The 20,208-nt window shown below is 59.2% G+C and overlaps 1 protein-coding gene across 4 annotated transcripts in view; it reads left to right on the top strand.

Moving 5' to 3' along the window:
• The window catches only part of ADCY3 (adenylate cyclase 3), a 39,983-nt gene that overhangs the window by 15,747 nt on the left and 4,028 nt on the right, over nt 1-20,208 (top strand). Inside the window, exons 4-17 of one of the 4 annotated variants that reach the window (XR_014953508.1) lie at nt 613-724; nt 1,369-1,496; nt 4,657-4,815; nt 4,893-5,055; nt 8,914-9,060; nt 10,612-10,754; nt 10,846-11,007; nt 11,083-11,170; nt 11,254-11,370; nt 12,144-12,403; nt 13,442-13,523; nt 15,873-16,038; nt 16,190-16,348; nt 18,244-18,390. Coding sequence is in view for 3 of the 4 variants with exons in the window: in XM_085574293.1 (XP_085430419.1) it covers nt 613-724; nt 1,369-1,496; nt 4,657-4,815; nt 4,893-5,055; nt 8,914-9,060; nt 10,612-10,754; nt 10,846-11,007; nt 11,083-11,170; nt 11,254-11,370; nt 12,144-12,403; nt 13,442-13,523; nt 15,873-16,038; nt 16,190-16,347 (1,885 nt within the window). In the remaining variant the exon portion in view is untranslated. Of the gene's footprint in view, nt 1-612; nt 725-1,368; nt 1,497-4,656; nt 4,816-4,892; nt 5,056-8,913; nt 9,061-10,611; nt 10,755-10,845; nt 11,008-11,082; nt 11,171-11,253; nt 11,371-12,143; nt 12,404-13,441; nt 13,524-15,872; nt 16,039-16,189; nt 16,349-17,687; nt 18,391-20,208 lie in introns of those variants that run through there. The other 3 variants (XM_085574293.1, XM_085574292.1, XM_085574294.1) reach the window with 3 other exon arrangements.

Genomic DNA, 20,208 nt, shown 5'->3' with positions numbered 1-20,208 from the left:
AATGGGAATGAGAAAGTCGGGATTGAGGTTTTATCGATACATCCGGGATTTTCTGGGGAAAAATAGGATTGAGAAATTTGGGATTGAGTTTTTATTGACACATCCAGGATTTTTTTTTTTTGGGAAAAATGGGAATGAGAAAGTCGGGATTGAGTTTTCATTGACAAATCCAGGATTTTTTTTGGAAAAATAGGATTGAGAAATTTGGGATTGAGTTTTTATCGACACATCCAGGATTTTTTTTTTTTGGGAAAATGGGAATGAGGAATTTGGGATTGAGTTTTCATCGACAAATCCAGGATTTTTTTTTTTGGGAAAAATGGGAATGAGGAATTTGGGATTGAGTTTTCATCGATACATCCATGATTTTCTGGGGAAAAATGGGAATGAGGAATTCGGGATTGAGTTTTCATCGACAAATCCAGGATTTATTTTGGTTTTTTTGGGAAAACGGGAACCGGCCGTTGGGAGCTGAGTTTCTCCAGCCGCGTTTCCCCGCATCCCGGATTTCTTTCCCGCTAAAGCCGCGGTGCCGAGGCCGCGCCGGCGTTATCCCGGCCTTTGCCGTTTCCCGGGATCGGCCGCCTGACGGGAATTCCCGGGATTCCGCAGCATCCTGTTCGCCGACATCGTGGGCTTCACGCAGCTCTCGTCCTCCTGCAGCGCCCAGGAGCTCGTCAAGCTCCTCAACGAGCTCTTCGCCCGCTTCGACAAGCTGGCCGCCGTGAGTCGGCGTTCCCGGAATTCCCGGAATTCCCGGAATTCCCGGAATTCCCAACCCCACCCAAAAAAATCTCCCAATTCCTGCCCCCACCATCCCGGATTTCGCCAGCCTTTCCTTGGGCGCTCGCAAGGATGGGTCGACCCCTCAGCTCCGTGCCACGCTCGATTTTTCCTGGAATTCCTTCCCTTTTCCATCCCCGAATTCCATAAAAATCCCTCGGGATGGATCCTGAGTGTCCTGGATCCCAGAATCCCAGAGTGGATCCATAGATATCCAATCCCATCCCATTCCAATGCCATAATCCCAAATTTTTCCAATTTTTCCTTGGACACTCGCAAGGACAAATCAACCCTTCAGCTCCATGCCACACTTGATTTTTCCTGGAATTCCTTCCCTTTTCCATCCCTGAATTCCATAAAAACCCCTCGGGATGGATCCTGAGTGTCCTGGATCCCAAAATCCCGGAATGGTTTGGGATGGGATCCACGGACCTTTAATCCCACCCCATTCCAATCCGACAATCCCAAATTTTTCCAGCTTTTCCCCGGCCACTCGGACGGGTGGGAAATGGGGTTCGGGAATGGGAAATTCCCGTTTTTTTTTCATTTTCGGGCGGGGATGACGGGAATTTTGGGAATTCCCAGAAACATCACCAGCTGCGGATCAAGATCCTGGGGGATTGCTACTACTGCATCTGCGGGCTGCCGGAATTCCGGGAGGACCACGCGGCCTGCGCCATCCGCATGGGGCTGGACATGGTGGAGGCCATCGCGTAAGGAGGCGGGATCGGCATCGGCATCGGCATCGGCATCGGGATCGGGATCGGGAATGGGAACTGGGGTTGGGAATGGGATTGGGAATGGGGATCGGGATTGGGGACGGGATCGGGAATGGGAACTGGGGTTGGGAATGGGGATCGGGATCGGGATCAGGAATGGGGACGATGAATCGGGATTGGGATCGGGATCGGGATTGGGATCGGGATCAGGAATGGGGATGGGAACTGGGGTTGGGAATGGGGATCAGGATCGGGATCGGGATCGGGATCGGGAGCAGGATCGAGAGCAGGATCGGGATTGGGAATGGGAACTGGGGTTGGGAATGGGAACTGGGGTTGGGAATTGGGATCGGGATTGGGATCAGGATCGGGATCGGGAATGGGGACGGGGAATCGGGATTGGGATCGGGAATGGGGATGGGGAATCGGGATCGGGATTGGGAATGGGAACTGGGGTTGGGAATGGGGATCGGGATCGGGATCGGGAATGGGAACTGGGGTTGGGAATGGGGATCGGGATCGGGAATGGGGATCGGGAAAGGGGATTGGGAATTGGGATCAGGATTGGGAATGGGATTGGGAACTGGGGTTGGGAATGGGGATCGGGATCGGGATTGGGATCGGGATCAGGATTGGGATCGGGAATGGGGATCGGGAATGGGGATGGGGAATCGGGATCGGGATTGGGAATGGGGATGGGAACTGGGGTTGGGAATGGAGATCGGGATCGGGATTGGGAACTGGGATTGAGAACTGGGATTGGGAATGGGGATGGGAATTTGGATGGGCATGGGAAAGGGGATTGGGAATTGGGATTGGGAATTGGGATCGGGATTGGGAATGGGAACTGGGATTGGGAATGGGGATGGGGAATTGGGATCAGGAACGGGATTGGGAATGGGGGTTGGGGATGGGGATGGGAATGAGGGTGGGGATGGGGAATGGGGATGGGAAATCAGGATCGGGATCAGGATTGGGAACGGGGATTGGGAGTGGGGGTTGGGAATGGGATTGGGAACTGGGATTGGGAATGGGGATGGGGAATTGGGATCGGGAACGGGATCGGGAATGGGAACAGGGGATGGGAATGGGGCCGGGGATGGGAATGGGGAATTGGGAATGGGGATGGGAATGGGAATTGGGGTTGGGATTGGGAATGGGATTGGGAATGGGAATTGAGATTGGGAATGGGAATGGGAACAGGGATGGGAATGGGATTGGGAATGGGAATGGGAAAGGGAACAGGGATAGGAATGGGAATGGGGATGGGAATTGAGATTGGGGATGGGAATGGGAATGGGAATGGGAATGGGATGGGAATGGGAATGGGGAATGGGGATGGGAATGGGGATGGGAATGGGAATGGGAATGGGAATGGGGATGGGAATGGGAATGGGGAGTGGGGATGGGAATGGGAATGGGGATGGGAATGGGGAATGGGGATGGGGATGGGGATGGGGATGGGGATGGGAATGGGGATGGGGATGGGGATGGGGATGGGGATGGGAATGGAATGGGGATGGGAATGGGAATGGGAATGGGGAATGGGAATGGGAATGGGGATGGGAATGGGAATGGGGATGGGAATGGGATGGGAATGGGGATGGGAATGGGGATGGGAATGGGAAATGGGAATGGGAATGGGAATGGGAATGGGGAGTGGTCGCTGACGCTGGAGGCCGGGCTGTGCTGAGGCCGCGTTCCCCGCGGATTTTCTGCGTTCCCTGCGGATTCTCCGCGTTCCGTGCCGACATTCCCTGTGGCCACTCCCCATTCCCCGTGGCCACTCCTGTTTCCCAATCCCCATTTCCCATGATCCCCATTTCCCGTGGCCACTCCTGGTCCCCGTGGCCACCCCCGGTGCCCGTCCTTGGTCCCCATGGCCACTCCCGGTGCCCATTCCCATTCCCGGTGCCCATTCCCATTCCCAGGGGCCATTCCACATCCCCATGGCCACTCCCGGTGCCCGTTCCCATTCCCGGTGCCCGTTCCCGGTGCCTGTCCCGTCCCCGTGCCCACCTGTGGCGTTGCGGCAGCGCAGCTCGGTGCGGGAGCGGACGCGCATGGCGGTGGCCATTCCCATTCCCAATGGCCATTCCCATTCCCAATGACCATTCCCATTCCCAATGACCATTCCCATTCCAAATGGCCATTCCCATTCCAAATGGCCATTCCCATTCCAAATGACCATTCCCATTCCCAATGGCCATTCCCATTCCCAATGACCATTCCCATTCCCAATGACCATTCCCAATGGCCATTCCCAATGACCATTCCCATTCCCAATGGCCATTCCCATTCCCAATGGCCACTCCCAATGGCCATTCCCATTCCCAATGGCCATTCCCATTCCCAATGGCCATTCCCATTCCCAATGGCCACTCCCAATGGCCATTCCCATTCCCAATGGCCATTCCCATTCCCAATGGCCATTCCCACTCCCAATGGCCATTCCCATTCCCAGTGACCATTCCCATTCCCAATGGCCATTCCCATTCCCAATGGCCATTCCCAATGACCATTCCCACTCCCAATGGCCATTCCCATTCCCAATGGCCATTCCCAATGACTATTCCCATTCCCAATGGCCATTCCCATTCCAAATGGCCATTCCCATTCCCCATGGCCATTCCCATTCCCAACGACCATTCCCATTCCCAATGGCCATTCCCATTCCCAATGGCCATTCGCACTCCCAATGGCCATTCCCATTCCCAATGGCCATTCCCATTCCCAATGACCATTCCCAATGACCATTCCCATTCCCAATGGCCATTCCCATTCCAAATGACCATTCCCAATGGCCATTCCCATTCCCAATGGCCATTCCCAATGGCCATTCCCATTCCCAATGGCCATTCCCATTCCAAATGACCATTCCCAATGGCCATTCCCATTCCCAATGGCCATTCCCATTCCCAATGACCATTCCGATTCCCAATGGCCATTCCCATTCCCAATGACCATTCCCAATGGCCATTCCCATTCCCAATTCCCATTCCCCATTCCCATTCCCAATGGCCATTCCCATTCCCAATGGCCATTCCCATTCCCCATGACCATTCCCATTCCCAATGGCCATTCCCATTCCCAATGGCCATTCCCATTCCCGGTGCCCGTCCCCGCGCCCACCCGCGGCGTTGCGGCGGCGCAGCTCGGTGCGGGAGCGGACGCGCACGGCGGTGGACATGCGCGTGGGCGTGCACAGCGGCGCGGTGCTGGGCGGCGTGCTGGGCCAGAAGCGCTGGCAGTACGACGTCTGGTCCACCGACGTCACCGTGGCCAACAAGATGGAGGCGGGCGGCATCCCCGGGTGAGCCGCCGACCCCGCCGCCCCGGCGCCGCCGCGGGGACGGGGACGGCGCGGTGACGGCGGCGCGGGCGCGGCAGGCGCGTGCACGTCTCGCAGAGCACCGTGGACTGCCTGAAGGGCGAGTTCGAGGTGGAGCCGGGCGAGGGCGGCTCCCGCTGTGACTACCTGAGGGACAAGGGCATCGTCACCTACCTGGTGGTGGTCCCCAAGACGGGCCCGCGGCGCGGCGTCAACGGCGTGGTGAGCGGCGGCGCCGGGGACACGGCGGGGACACGGCGGGGACACGGCGGGGACACCGGTGGGGACATGGCGGACACACTGGGGACATTGGGGACAAGCTGGGCACAGACTGGGGACACTGGGGACACTGGGGACATGCTGGGGACACTGGGGACACTGGGGACACTGGGGACATGCTGGGGACACTGGGGACAGACTGGGGACACTGGGGACACTGGGGACACTGGGGACACTGGGGACACTGGGGACACTGGGGACATGCTGGGGACACTGGGGACAGACTGGGGACACTGGGGACACGCTGGGGACACACTGGGGACAGACTGGGGACACCGGTGGGGACACGCTGGGGACATTGGGGACAGACTGGGGACACTGGGGACAGACTGGGGACACTGGGGACACACTGGGGACACACTGGGGACAGACTGGGGACATTGGGGACACACTGGGGACAGACTGGGGACACTGGTGGGGGTGCTGGGGACACTGGGGACACTGGTGGGGACAGACTGGGGACACTGGGGACACACTGGGGGCAGACTGGGGACACTGGTGGGGGTGCTGGTGACACTGGGGACATGGTGGGGACAGACTGGGGACAGACTGGGGACACTGGGGACACGCTGGGGACACACTGGGGACAGACTGGGGACACCCGTGGGGGTGCTGGGGACAGACTGGGGACACTGCGGACAGACTGGGGACACTGGGGACACACCGGGGACACACTGGGGACAGACTGGGGACACTGGTGTGGGTGCTGGGGACACTGGGGACACTGGTGGGGACAGACTGGGGACACTGGGGACACGCTGAGGACAGACTGGGGACAGACTGGGGACACTGGGGACACACTGGGGACATTGGGGACAGACTGGGGACAGACTGGGGACAGACTGGGGACACAGTGGGGACACACTGGGGACACACTGGGGACAGACGGGGGAGACACTGGTGGGGGTGCTGGGGACAGACTGGGGACACTGGTGGGGGTGCTGGTGACACTGGGGACATGCTGGAGACAGACTGAGGACACTGGGGACACGCTGAGGACACACTGGGGACACACTGGGGACACCCGTGGGGGTGCTGGGGACAGACTGGGGACACTGGGGACACACTGGGGACACACTGGGGACACACTGGGGACACTGGTGGGGGTGCTGGGGACACTGGGGACATGCTGGAGACAGACTGGGGACACTGGGGACATGCTGGAGACAGACTGGGGACACTGGGGACATGCTGGGGACACACTGGGGACACGCTGGGGACACCGGTGGGGGTGCTGGGGATGCTGGGGACACTGGTGGGGACACTGGGGACAAGCTGGAGACAGACTGGGGACACTGGGGACACTGGGGACAGACTGGGGACACACTGGGGACATTGGGGACACACTGGGGACATTGGGGACACTTGGGACAGACTGGGGGCATTGGGGACACACTGGGAACAGACTGGGGACGCTGGTGGGGACAGACTGGGGACACACCAGGGACACACTGGGGACACTGGTGGGGATGCTGGGAACACTGGGGATACACTGGGGACAGACTGGGGACACTGGGGACAGACTGGGAACACTGGGGACAGACTGGGGACACTGGGGACAGACTGCGGACACACTGGGGACAGACTGGGAACACTGGGGACACTGGTGGGGATGCTGGGAACACTGGGGATACACTGGGGACAGACTGGGAACACTGGGGACAGACTGGGAACACTGGGGATACACTGGGGACAGACTGGGAACACTGGGGACAGACTGCGGACACACTGGGGACAGACTGGGGACACTGGTGGGGGTGCTGGGGACACTGGGGACACTGGTGGGGACAGACTGGGGACACTGGGGACACACTGGGGGCAGACTGGGGACACTGGTGGGGGTGCTGGTGACACTGGGGACATGGTGGGGACAGACTGGGGACACTGGGGACACGCTGGGGACACACTGGGGACAGACTGGGGACACCCGTGGGGGTGCTGGGGACAGACTGGGGACACTGCGGACAGACTGGGGACACTGGGGACACACCGGGGACACACTGGGGACAGACTGGGGACACTGGTGTGGGTGCTGGGGACACTGGGGACACTGGTGGGGACAGACTGGGGACACTGGGGACACGCTGAGGACAGACTGGGGACAGACTGGGGACACTGGGGACACACTGGGGACACACTGGGGACAGACTGGGGATACTGGTGGGGGTGCTGGGGACACTGGGGACATGCTGGAGACAGACTGGGGACACTGGGGACAGACTGGGGACAGACTGGGGACACACTGGGGACACTGGGGACACTGGTGTGGGTGCTGGGGACACTGGGGACACACTGGGGACAGACTGGGGACAGACTGGGAACACTGGGGACACACTGGGGACACTGGGGACAGACTGGGGACACTGGGGACACTGGTGGGGTTGCTGGGGACATTGGGGACACACTGGTGACACTGGTGACACAGGGACACCCACCACGCTCCTGTCCCCCACAGAAGCTTGTCCCACGGTGTGATGGGTGGCACTGGTGGCACTGGTGACACAGGGACACCTACCATGCCCCTGTCCCTGACCTCGTCCACGGTGTGATGGGTGACACCGGTGACACCGGTGACACCGGTGACATTGGTGACACCAGTGACACTGGTGACACTGGTGACACTGGTGACATGGGGACACCCACCATATCCCTGTCCCTGACCTCGTCCACGGTGTGATGGGTGACACCGGTGACACTGGTGACATTGGTGACATTGGTGACACCGGTGACACTGGTGACACTGGTGACATGGGGACACCCACCATATCCCTGTCCCTGACCTCATCCATGGTGTGATGGGTGGCACTGGTGACATTGGTGGTACTGGTGACACTGGTGACATTGGTGACATTGGTGACACCGGTGACACTGGTGACACTGGTGTCATGGGGACACCCACCATATCCCTGTCCCTGACCTCATCCACGGTGTGATGGGTGGCACTGGTGACATTGGTGACACCCACCACGCCCTTGTCCCGGCAGAAGTTGTCCCTGACCCCATCCATGGTCTGATGGGTGACACTGGTGACACTGGGGACATAGGGACACCCACCATGTCCCTGTCCCTGATGTCATCCGTGGTGTGATGAGCGACACCAGTGGCACGGGTGACACTGGGGACATTGGTGACATTGGGGACGCTGGTGACATTGGGGACACCAATCATGTCCCTGTCCCTGACCTCATCCGTGGTGTGATCAGGGACACTGGTGACACCGGTGACACTGGTGACACCGGTGACACCCACCACGCCCCTGTCCCCACAGAAGCTGTCCCTGACCTCATCCATGGTCTGATGGGTGGCACTGGTGACAATGGTGACACTGGTGACACCCACCATGCCCCTGTCCCCACAGAAGCTGTCCCTGACCCCATCCATGGTCTGATGAGTGGCACTGGTGACAATGGTGACATAGGGACACCCATCATGTCCCTGTCCCTGACCTCATCCGTGGTGTGATCAGGGACACTGGTGACACTGGTGACACCGGTGACACCAATGACACCCACCATGCCCCTGTCCCCCCAGAAGCTGTCCCTGACCTCATCCATGGTCTGATGGGTGGCACTGGTGACACTGGTGACACCGGTGACACCCACCACGCCCCTGTCCCTGCAGAAGCTGTCCCTGACCCCATCCATGGTCTGATGGGTGACACTGGTGACACTGGTGACACCCACCACGCCCCTGTCCCCGCAGAAGCTGTCCCTGACCCCATCCATGGTGTGATCAGGGACACTGGTGACACTGGTGACACCGGTGACACTGGTGACACCCACCACGCCCCTGTCCCCACAGAAGCTGTCCCTGACCTCGTCCCACGCCGTGTCCCCCCCTCCGGTGGCCGCGCCGGAGCCCAACGGGAGCCTCAGCCCGGAGCCGCCCGAGGACGCCGATCCCGGCCGGAGCAGCTCCGCCGAGCCCGACGCCGACGACGCCGACGAGGTGCCGGCGACGTCCCCACCGCGCTGTCCCCACCGTGGTGTCCCCACCGTGGTGTCCCCACCATGCTGATCCCACCGCGCTGTCCCCACACTGTCCCCACGCTGTCTCCACCGTGGTGTCCCCACGGTGTCCCCACCACGCTGTCCCCACCGTGGTGTCCCCCATGGTGTCCCCACCATGCTGATCCCACCACGCTGTCCCCACGCTGTCCCCATGCTGTCCCCACCATGGTGTCCTCACGCCATCCCCACCACGGTGTCTCCACAGTGTCCCCACACCGTCCCCATGCCGTCCCCATGCCGTCCCCATGCCGTCCCCACCGCGGTGTCCCCATGTTGCCCCCACAGTGTCCCCACGCCGTCCCCTCTGCAGTGTCCCCACCACGATGTCCCCATGGCGTCCCCACCACGCCATCCCCACCACGGTGTCCCCACCATGCTGTCCCCACCACGCTGTCCCCACGCCGTCCCCACCCCATGCCCACCGTGGTGTCCCCACCACGCTGTCCCCACGGTGTCCCTACCGTGGTGTCCCCATGGCATCCCCACCACGCTGTCCCCATGGTGTCCCCACCGCAGTGTCTCTACGGTGTCCCCAAGCTGTCCCCACCGCTGTGTCCCCATGCCGTCCCCACACTGACCCCATGCCATCCCCACTGTGGTGTCCCCACCACGCTGTCCCCACCGTGGTGTCCCCACAGTGTCCCCACCACGCTGTCCCCACCGCGGCGTCCCCACCACGCAGTCCCCATGCCGTCCCCACCATGGTGTCTCCACGGTGTCCCCACGCTGTCCCCATGCTGTCCCCACCACGCTGTCCCCAGCATGGTGTCCCCACCACGCTGTCACCACCATGCTGTCCCACGCTGTCCCCACGGCATCCCCACTTCAGTGTCCCCACCACGCTGTCCCCACTGCGGTGTCCCCATGCCGTCCCCACCATGCCGTCCCCACCACGCCGTCCCCACCGCACCGTCCCCACCGCACCGTCCCCACACCGTCCCCACCGTGTCATCCCCACCGTGCCGTCCCCACCGTGCCATCCCCACCGCGGTGTCCCCACGCCGTCCCCACCACGCCGTCCCCACACCATCCCCACCGTGCCGTCCCCACCACGCCATCCCCACCGCGCCGTCCCCACACCATCCCCACCGTGCCGTCCCCACCACGCCATCCCCACCGCGCCGTCCCCACACCATCCCCACCACACCGTCCCCACCACGCTGTCCCCACCGTGCCATCCCCACCGCACCGTCCCCACCGCGGTGTCCCCACACCATCCCCACCATGTCATCCCCACCGTGCCGTCCCCACCGCGCCATCCCCACCGCACCGTCCCCACCGCGGTGTCCCCACACCATCCCCACCGCGCCATCCCCACCACGCCGTCCCCACCGCACCGTCCCCACACCATCCCCACCGTGTCATCCCCACCGTGCCGTCCCCACCACGCCGTCCCCACCGCACCGTCCCCACACCATCCCCACCGTGTCATCCCCACCACGCCGTCCCCACCGCGCCATCCCCACCGCGCCGTCCCCCGTCCCCGCAGGCGCCCAACCCGTCCTTCCCCAACCCGCGGCGCCGGCTGCGGCTGCGGGACCTGGCCGAGCGCGTGGCGGGCGCGGCGCAGAACGAGCAGGAGCTCCACCGGCTCCTCAACGAGGCCCTGCTGGAGCGCGAGTCCATCCAGGCGTGAGTGGTGCCACCTCCGTCCCCCAAAACCCCCCGGAGATATCCCGGCCGCTGCCCACCGCCCCGGCGCCAACGTGCCGGCGTTTGCCAGGCTGAAGGGCAAGGCCACCTTCCGGCTGTCGCTGCGCTTCACCGACCCTGAGATGGAGACGCGCTACTCGGTGGAGAAGGAGAAGCAGAGCGGCGCCGCCTTCGGCTGCTCCTGCGTCGTCCTCTTCTTCACCGCCCTGGTGGAGGCCGTCATCGACCCCGGGTAGGGCGGGCGCCGCGCCGGCGCCGCGGTTCGGCGAGGGTCGGCGCCGCTGACCTTTCTCCTGGGCCATGGCAGGCTGGTGACCAACTACGTGACCTTCGTGGTGGGCGAGGCGTTGCTGGTGGGACTGACGCTCTGCTCCTCGGCCGCCATCTTCCCGCGGGTGAGACGGGCTTCTAGGGTTCCCAAAAATTTCCAAATTCCCAAAATCCGGTGACCGTCCCCGTCCGGCGGTTGTCGCCGCAGGCCTTCCCCAAAAAGCTGGTGGCCTTCTCCACCTGGATCGACCGGACCCGATGGGCGCGCAACACCTGGGCCATGGCGGCCATCGCGATCGTCACCACGGCCGACATTGTGGACATGGTGAGGTCATGGAGGCCACCACAGGCTGGTGGCCAGTGGGACAATGGGGCCACCATGGGCTGGTGGCAAATGGGACAATGGGGCCACCATGGGTTGGTGACCAATGGGACATGGAGGCCACCATGGGTTGGTGACCAATGGGACAATGGGGCCACCATGGGTTGGTGACCAATGGGACAATGGGGCCACCACGGGCTGGTGGCCAATTGGACATGGAGGTCACCATGGGCTGGTGGCTTTGAAGAGCAGCCAAACCACTGCTGTTACCCCACCCTGGTGGCCGTGGTGGCCACCATGTCCCCATGTCCCCATCTGGGCTGCCATGGGGACCATGGGCTGGTGGCCAATGGGATATTGAGGCCACCACGGGCTGGTGGCCAGTGGGACAATGGGGCCACCATGGGCTGGTGGCCAATTGGACATGGAGGTCACCATGGGCTGGTGGCTTTGAAGAGCAGCCAAACCACTGCTGTTACCCCACCCTGGTGGCCGTGGTGGCCACCATGTCCCCATGTCCCCATCTGGGCTGCCATGGGGACCATGGGCTGGTGGCCAATAGGACAATGGGGCCACCATGGGCTGGTGGCCAATGGGACAATGGGGCCACCATGGGCTGGTGGCCAATGGGGACATGGAGGTCACCACGCGTTGGTGGCCAATGGGACATGGAGGCCACCATGGGCCGGTAGCTTTGAAGAACAGCCAAACCGCAGCAGTTGCCCCACCCTGGTGGCCACCGTGTCCCCGTGCTGACCCCACCGTCCTGTCCCCAGCTCGGCTGCCGGCGCGCCCGCTGGGTGGCCACCAACGGGACCTCGGGGCCACCCCGGGGCGGCGGCTGCACCGAGCACCCCAAGTACTTCAGCTATGTCGCCCTGCTGGCGCTGGTGGCCACCGTGATGCTGGTGCAGGTCAGCCACATGGTCAAGCTGAGCCTCATGGTGCTCGTCACCGCCGCCACCGGCGCCGTCAACGTCTCCGCCTGGGAGCCCATCTTTGACCGCTACGACCGGCGGCGCGGCCAGCACGGCGCGTAGGGCGGCAGCCGGCACCGAGGGGATGGGATGGGATGGATGGGATGGGATCAATGGGATGGGATGGGATGGGATGGGATCAATGGGATGGGATGGGATGGGATGGGATGGGATGGGATGGGATGGGATGGGATGGGATGGGATGGGATGGATGGGATGGGATGGGATGGGATGGGATGGGATGGGATGGGATGGGATGGGATGGGATGGGAATGGGGATGGGGATGGGATGGGATGGGATGGATGGGATGGGAATGGGGATGGGGATGGGATGGGATGGGATGGGATGGATGGGATGGGAATGGGGATGGGATGGGATGGGATGGGAATGGGGATGGGGATGGGGATGGGAATGGGAATGGGAATTGAGATTGGGAATGGGATTGAAATGGGAATGGGAATGGGAATGGGGATTGGGATGGGGATGGGGACAGAGATGGGGATGGGGATGGGACGGGGACGGAATTCCGGCCTCTGGACGATCCCTTGGGAACTGGCCCGGAATTCCGGCCCCTGGACAATCCCTTGGGGGATGGTTTGGAATTCCGACCTTTGGGGAACCGTCCGGAATTCCGGCCTCTGGATGATCCCTCAGGGGTGGGGCCGGAATTCCAGCCACCAGACAATCCCTTGAGGGATTGTTTGGAATTCCAGCCTTTGGGGGGGACCATCCGGAATTCTGGCCACTGGATGATCCCTCGGGAACTGGCCCAGAATTCCGGCCTCTGGACAATCCCTCAGGGGATGGGCCCAGAATTCCAGCCGCCAGACAATCCCTTGGGGGATCGTTTGGAATTCCGGCCTTTGGGGGACCCTCCAGAATTCCGGCCTCCGGCCGATCCCTCGGGGACCGTTGGGAATTCCGGCTCTGGCCGATCCCTCGGGGACCGTTGGGAATTCCGGCTCTGGCCGATCCCTCGGGGACCGTTGGGAATTCCGGCTCTGGCCGATCCCTCGGGGACCGTTGGGAATTCCGGCCTCTGGCCGATCCCTCGGGAAACGTTGGGAATTCCGGCCTCCGGCCGGTCCCTCGGCAGGTCCGTGCTGGTGCCCTCCAAGTACTCCATGACCGCCATGATCTTCGTGGTGATGCTCAGCTTCTACTACTTCTCACGGCACGTGAGTGGCGGGAGGGGAAGGGCTCCTTCCTTCCCTTTTCCTTCTTTTCTTTTCCTTCCCTTCCCTTTCCTTCCTTCCCTTTTCCTTCTTTTCTTTTCCTTCCTTCCCTTTTCCTTCTTTTCTTTTCCTTCCCTTCCCTTTCCTTCCTTCCCTTTTCCTTCTTTTCTTTTCCTTCCTTCCCTTTTCCTTCTTTTCTTTTCCTTCCCTTCCCTTTCCTTCCTTCCCTTTTCCTTATTTTCTTTTCCTTCCTTCCTTTTTCCTTCCTTTCCTTTCCTTTCCTTTCCTTTCCTTTCCTTTCCTTTCCTTTCCTTTCCTTTCCTTTCCTTTCCTTTCCTTTCCTTTCCTTTCCTTTCCTTTCCTTTCCTTTCCTTTCCTTTCCTTTCCTTTCCTTTCCTTTCCTTTCCTTTCCTTTCCTTTCCTTTCCTTTCCTTTCCTTTCCTTTCCTTTCCTTTCCTTTCCTTTCCTTTCCTTTCCTTTCCTTTCCTTCCCCTCCCTTCCCTTCCCTTCCCTTCCCTTCCCTTCCCTTCCCTTCCCTTCCCTTCCCTTCCCTTCCCTTCCCTTCCCTTCCCTTCCCTTCCCTTCCCTTCCCTTCCCTTCCCTTCCCTTCCCTTCCCTTCCCTTCCCTTCCCTTCCCTTCCCTTCCCTTCCCTTCCCTTCCCTTCCCTTCCCTCCCCTTTTCCCCTTTTCCCCTTTTCCCCTTTTCCCCTTTTCCCCTTTTCCTCCCTTTTCCCGCCCTTTCCCTCCCTTCTGGGATTCCCTGGAATCTCCAAGGCTCCGGGATTCATCCCGGGCCCCTCCACGGCGCCTGCGGCTTTTCCAAGGAAATTCCCAAAGGGTTTTCCATCCCCCAACAATTCTGGGAATGACCCCATCCCATCACCCCATCATCCCATAATCCCACAATCCCATCATCCCATCATCCCATAATCCCATCATTCCATTGTCCCATCATTCCATTATCCCATTATCTCATCATCTCATGATCCCATTATTCCATATCATAACCCCATAATTCCATCATCCCATAATCCCAGTATCCCATAACATCATAATCCCATAATCTCATCATTCCATTATCCCATAATCCCATTATTCCATATCATGATCCCATAATTCCATCATCCCATCATCACATTATCCCATCATTCCATTATCCCATCACCCCATCCTCCTGTTATCCCATAATCCCATTATTTTATAATCCCATAATCCCATCACCCCATCATCCTATTATCCCATAATCCCATTATTTTATAATCCCATAATCCCATCACCCCATCATCCCATAATCTCAGCATCCTATTATCCCATCATTCCATTATCCCATAATCCCATAATTCCATATCATGATCCCATAATTCCATATCATAATCCCATAATTCCATATCACGATCCCATAATTCCATATCATATTCCCATAATTCCATCACCCCGTAATCCCATCATGTCATTATCCTATAATCCCAGTATCCCATAACATCATTATCTCATAATTTCATCATCCCACCATCCCATAATCTCATCATCCCAGTACCCCATAACCTCATAATCCCATAATATGATAATCCCATTATCCCGTCATTCCATAATTCCAGAACATCATCATCCCATCCTCCCAAATCCCAAAAATCTCATCATCCCATCATTCCATTATCTCACAATCCCATCATCCCACCATCCCTGTGGAAGATGTGGACGTCCACGAGCAGAAGGAGCGCACCTCCATTTTCCCAAAATCCCCAAATGCCCCAATCCCGGGAATTCCGGCATTCCCAGGTGGAGAAGGTGGCGCGGACGTTGTTCCTGTGGAAGATCAACCAGATCTCTGTTATCCCACCATCTCACAATCCCACCATCCCAGCATCCCACAATCCCCCAATCCCGGGAATTCCGGCATTCCCAGGTGGAGAAGCTGGCACGGACGCTGTTCCTGTGGAAGATCAACCAGATCTCCATAATCCCACCATCCCACCATCCCACCATCCCACAATCCCACCATCCCAGCATCCCACAATCCCCCAATCCCAGGAATTCCGGCATTCCCAGGTGGAGAAGGTGGCGTGGACGCTGTTCCTGTGGAAGATCAACCAGAAGGAACACATCTCCATTATCCCACCATCCCACCATCCCACCATCCCACATTCCCCAAATGCCCCAATCCCGGGAATTCCCACATTCCCACATTCCAAGGTGAAGAAGCTGGCACGGACGCTGTTCCTGCAGAAGATTAACCAGATCTCCGTTATCCCACCATCCCACAATGCCACCATCCCAAAATCCCATAATCCCACCATCCCACCATCCCACCATCCCACCATCCCCCAATCCCGGGAATTCCGGCATTCCCAGGTGGAGAAGCTGGCGCGGACGCTGTTCCTGTGGAAGATCAACCAGATCTCCATTATCCCATTATCCCATTATCCCACCATCCCATTGTCCCACCATCCCACCATCTCACAATCCCACCATCCCAGCATCCCACAATCCCCAATCCCGGGAATTCCGGCATTCCCAGGTGGAGAAGCTGGCGCGGACACTCTTCCTGCGGAAGATCAACCAGATCTCCGTTATCCCACCATCCCACAATCCCACCATCCCAAAATCCCATAATCCCACCATCCCACCATCCCACAATCCCCCAATCCCGGGAATTCCGTCATTCCCAGGTGGAGAAGCTGGCGCGGACGCTGTTCCTGTGGAAGATGGACGTCCACGAGCAGAAGGAGCGCGTCTCGGAGATGCGCCGCTGGAACGAGGCCCTGGTGGCCAACATGCTGCCCGAGCACGTGGCCCGCCACTTCCTGGGCTCCAAAAAGCGGGATGAGGTCGGTATTCCCGATTTTTCCCAGCACTTCCCGATTTTTCCCGGCGCTTCCCAATTTTCCCGGCGCTTCCCGCGTTCCTGGAGTTCTTTGGACGGGATCTGTGGAGGTTCCGTCCCATCCCACTCCAACCCCGATCCCAGGTGGCTCCAACCGTTCCTTGGACGTTCCCAGGGATTCATTGGGAATTCCTTCCCAAATTCCTCCCCCTTTTCCCAGGGAATTCCCTCCATTCCCAGATCTCCCAGCCTGGGATTGGATCCAGCCCCATCCCAGCTCCTCTTTGGGAAGGAATTTTGGGAATTCCTTGGGAATTCGGGACTCCAGGAAGGGTCTCCCTTCCGTTTTGCATCCCAGAATTCCATAAAAATCCCTCGGGATGGATCCTGAGCGTCCTGGATCCCAGAATCCCGGAATGGTTTGGGATGGGATCCGTGGAGCTCCAATCCCACCACATGATCTAAGGGTTCTCCAATCCCAATCCCACCACACCATCCAAGGGTTCTCCAATCCCATCCCAATCCCAATCCCAATCCCAATCCCATCGCACCATCCAAGGGTTCTCCAATCCCATCCAATCCCAATCCCAGCACATGATCCAAGGGTTCTCCAGCCCAATCCCAATCCCACCACACCATCCAAGGGTTCTCCAATCCCACCACACCATCCAAGGGTTCTCCAGCCCAATCCCACCACACCATCCAAGGGTTCTCCAGCCCAATCCCACAACACCATCCAAGGGTTCTCCAATCCCAATCCCACCGCACCATCCAAGGGTTCTCCAATCCCACCACACCATCCAAGGGTTCTCCAGCCCAATCCCAATCCCACCACACCATCCAAGGGTTCTCCAATCCCACCACACCATCCAAGGGTTCTCCAATCCCACCACACCATCCAAGGGTTCTCCAAACCCAATCCCACCGCACCATCCAAGGGTTCTCCAGCCCAATCCCACCACACCATCCAAGGGTTCTCCAATCCCAATCCCACCACACCATCCAAGGGTTCTCCAGCCCAATCCCACCGCACCATCCAAGGGTTCTCCAGCCCAATCCCACCACACCATCCAAGGGTTCTCCAATCCCATCCAATCCCAATCCCAGCACATGATCCAAGGGTTCTCCAGCCCAATCCCATCTCACCACACCATCCAAGGGTTCTCCAATCCCAATCCCACCACACCATCCAAGGGTTCTCCAATCCCACCGCACCATCCAAGGGTTCTCCAGCCTTTCCTTGGACACTCCCAAGGATCCCAAAAATACCAATGACCAATGGTGGATAACCAACCCCCAATAACCGACGGCTCCGTGCTCCGGGGGCGTTCCCGGCGTTCCAGGAGCTCTACAGCCAATCCTACGAGGAGATCGGCGTGATGTTCACCACATCCCCAAAAATCCCATAAAAATCCCTCGGGATGGAGCCAGGAATGCCGGAACCGTTTGGGATGGGATCCATGGAGCTCCAACCCCATCCCAATCCCAATCCCACCGCACCATCCAAGGGTTCTCCAATCCCAATCCCACCGCACCATCCAAGGGTTCTCCAATCCCACCACACCATCCAAGGGTTCTCCAATCCCAACCCCACCACACCATCCAAGGGTTCTCCAATCCCACCACACCATCCAAGGGTTCTCCAATCCCAATCCCATCCCACCACACCATCCAAGGGTTCTCCAGCCCAATCCCATCTCACCACACCATCCAAGGGTTCTCCAATCCCAATCCCACCACACCATCCAAGGGTTCTCCAATCCCACCACACCATCCAAGGGTTCTCCAGCCTTTCCTTGGACACTCCCAAGGATCCCAAAAAAACCAATGACCAATGGTGGATAACCAACCCCCAATAACCGACGGCTCCGCGCTCCGGGGGCGTTCCCGGCGTTCCAGGAGCTCTACAGCCAATCCTACGAGGAGATCGGCGTGATGTTCGCCTCGCTGCCCAACTTCGCCGACTTCTACACCGAGGAGAGCATCAACAACGGCGGCATCGAGTGCCTGCGCTTCCTCAACGAGATCATCTCCGACTTCGACGCCGTGAGCCGGGAACGCGCCGGGAACGGCGGGGAGGGGCCGGGTGGGGACCTCTGGGAATGAAAGTCCAGGTGGGGTCACTTTGGGAATAATCGGGAATGTCCAGGTGGGAATCTCGGGAAGAAATGTCCAGGTGGGATCAGGACGGGAACTGTGGGGAATGTCCAATGGAGAGTCTTGGGGAATGAATGTCCAGGTGGGATCAGACTGGGAATCGTGGAGAACATTGGAATAGTTGGGAATGTCCAGGTGGGATCACAGCGGGAATGACGGGAACATCCAGGTGGGATCCCACTGGGACTCACAGGAACATCCAGGTGGGATCAGACTGGGAATAATTTGGAATATCCAGGTGGGATCCCACCAGGACTCACAGAAACATCCAGATGGGACGGGGAACATCTAGATGGGATGTGGAACATCCAGGTGGGATCCCACCAGGACTCACAGGAACATCCAGGTGGGATCCCACCAGGACTCACAGGAACATCCAGGTGGGACGGGGAACATCTAGATGGGATGTGGAACATCCAGGTGGGATCAGAGTGGGACTCACAGGAACATCCAGGTGGGACAGGGAACATCCAGGTGGGATCCCACCAGGACTCACAGGAACATCCAGGTGGGATCCCACCAGGACTCACAGGAACATCCAGGTGGGATCAGAGTGGGAATCATGGAGAAGATCCAGGTGGGATGTGGAACATCCAGGTGGGATCCCACTGGGACTCACAGGAACATCCAGATGGGACGGGGAACATCCAGGTGGGATCCCACCGGGACTCACAGGAACATCCAGATGGGACGGGGAACATCCAGGTGGGATCCCACCAGGACTCACAGGAACATCCAGGTGGGACGGGGAACATCTAGATGGGATGTGGAACATCCAGGTGGGATCCCACTAGGACTCACAGGAACATCCAGGTGGGATCCCACCGGGAATCACAGGAACATCCAGGTGGGATCAGACTGGGAATGAGGGAGAACATCCAGGTGGAATCCCACCGGGACTCACAGGAACATCCAGGTGGAATCCCACCGGGACTCACAGGAACATCCAGGTGGAATCCCACTGGGACTCACAGGAACATCCAGGTGGGATCAGACTGGGAATAATTTGGAATATCCAGGTGGGATCCCACCAGGACTCACAGGAACATCCAGATGGGACAGGGAACATCCAGGTGGGATCCCACCGGGACTCACAGGAACATCCAGGTGGGATGGGGAACATCTAGATGGGATGTGGAACATCCAGGTGGGACAGGGAACATCCAGGTGGGATCCCACCAGGACTCACAGGAACATCCAGATGGGACAGGGAACATCCAGGTGGGATCAGAGTGGGACTCACAGGAACATCCAGGTTGGACAGGGAACATCCAGGTGGGATCCCACCAGGACTCACAGGAACATCCAGGTGGGATCAGACTGGGAATGAGGGAGAAAATCCAGGTGGAATCCTATTGGCACTCACAGGAACATCCAGGTGGGATCCCACTGGGAATCACAGGAACATCCAGGTGGGATCAGAGTGGGACTCACAGGAACATCCAGATGGGACAGGGAACATCTAGATGGGATGTGGAACATCCAGGTGGGACAGGGAACATCCAGGTGGGATCAGAGTGGGACTCACAGGAACATCCAGATGGGACAGGGAACATCCAGGTGGGATCCCACCAGGACTCACAGGAACATCCAGATGGGACGGGGAACATCTAGATGGGATGTGGAACATCCAGGTGGGACAGGGAACATCCAGGTGGGATCCCACTAGGACTCACAGGAACATCCAGGTGGAATCCCACTGGGACT

Source organism: Lonchura striata, chromosome 3 (assembly GCF_050655825.1).
Source record: "Lonchura striata isolate lonStrDom1 chromosome 3, ASM5065582v1, whole genome shotgun sequence".
NCBI classification, from domain to species: domain Eukaryota; kingdom Metazoa; phylum Chordata; class Aves; order Passeriformes; family Estrildidae; genus Lonchura; species Lonchura striata.
The sequence above is the reverse complement of the archived record's forward strand: the minus strand, read 5'-3'. Positions and strand labels throughout refer to the sequence as shown.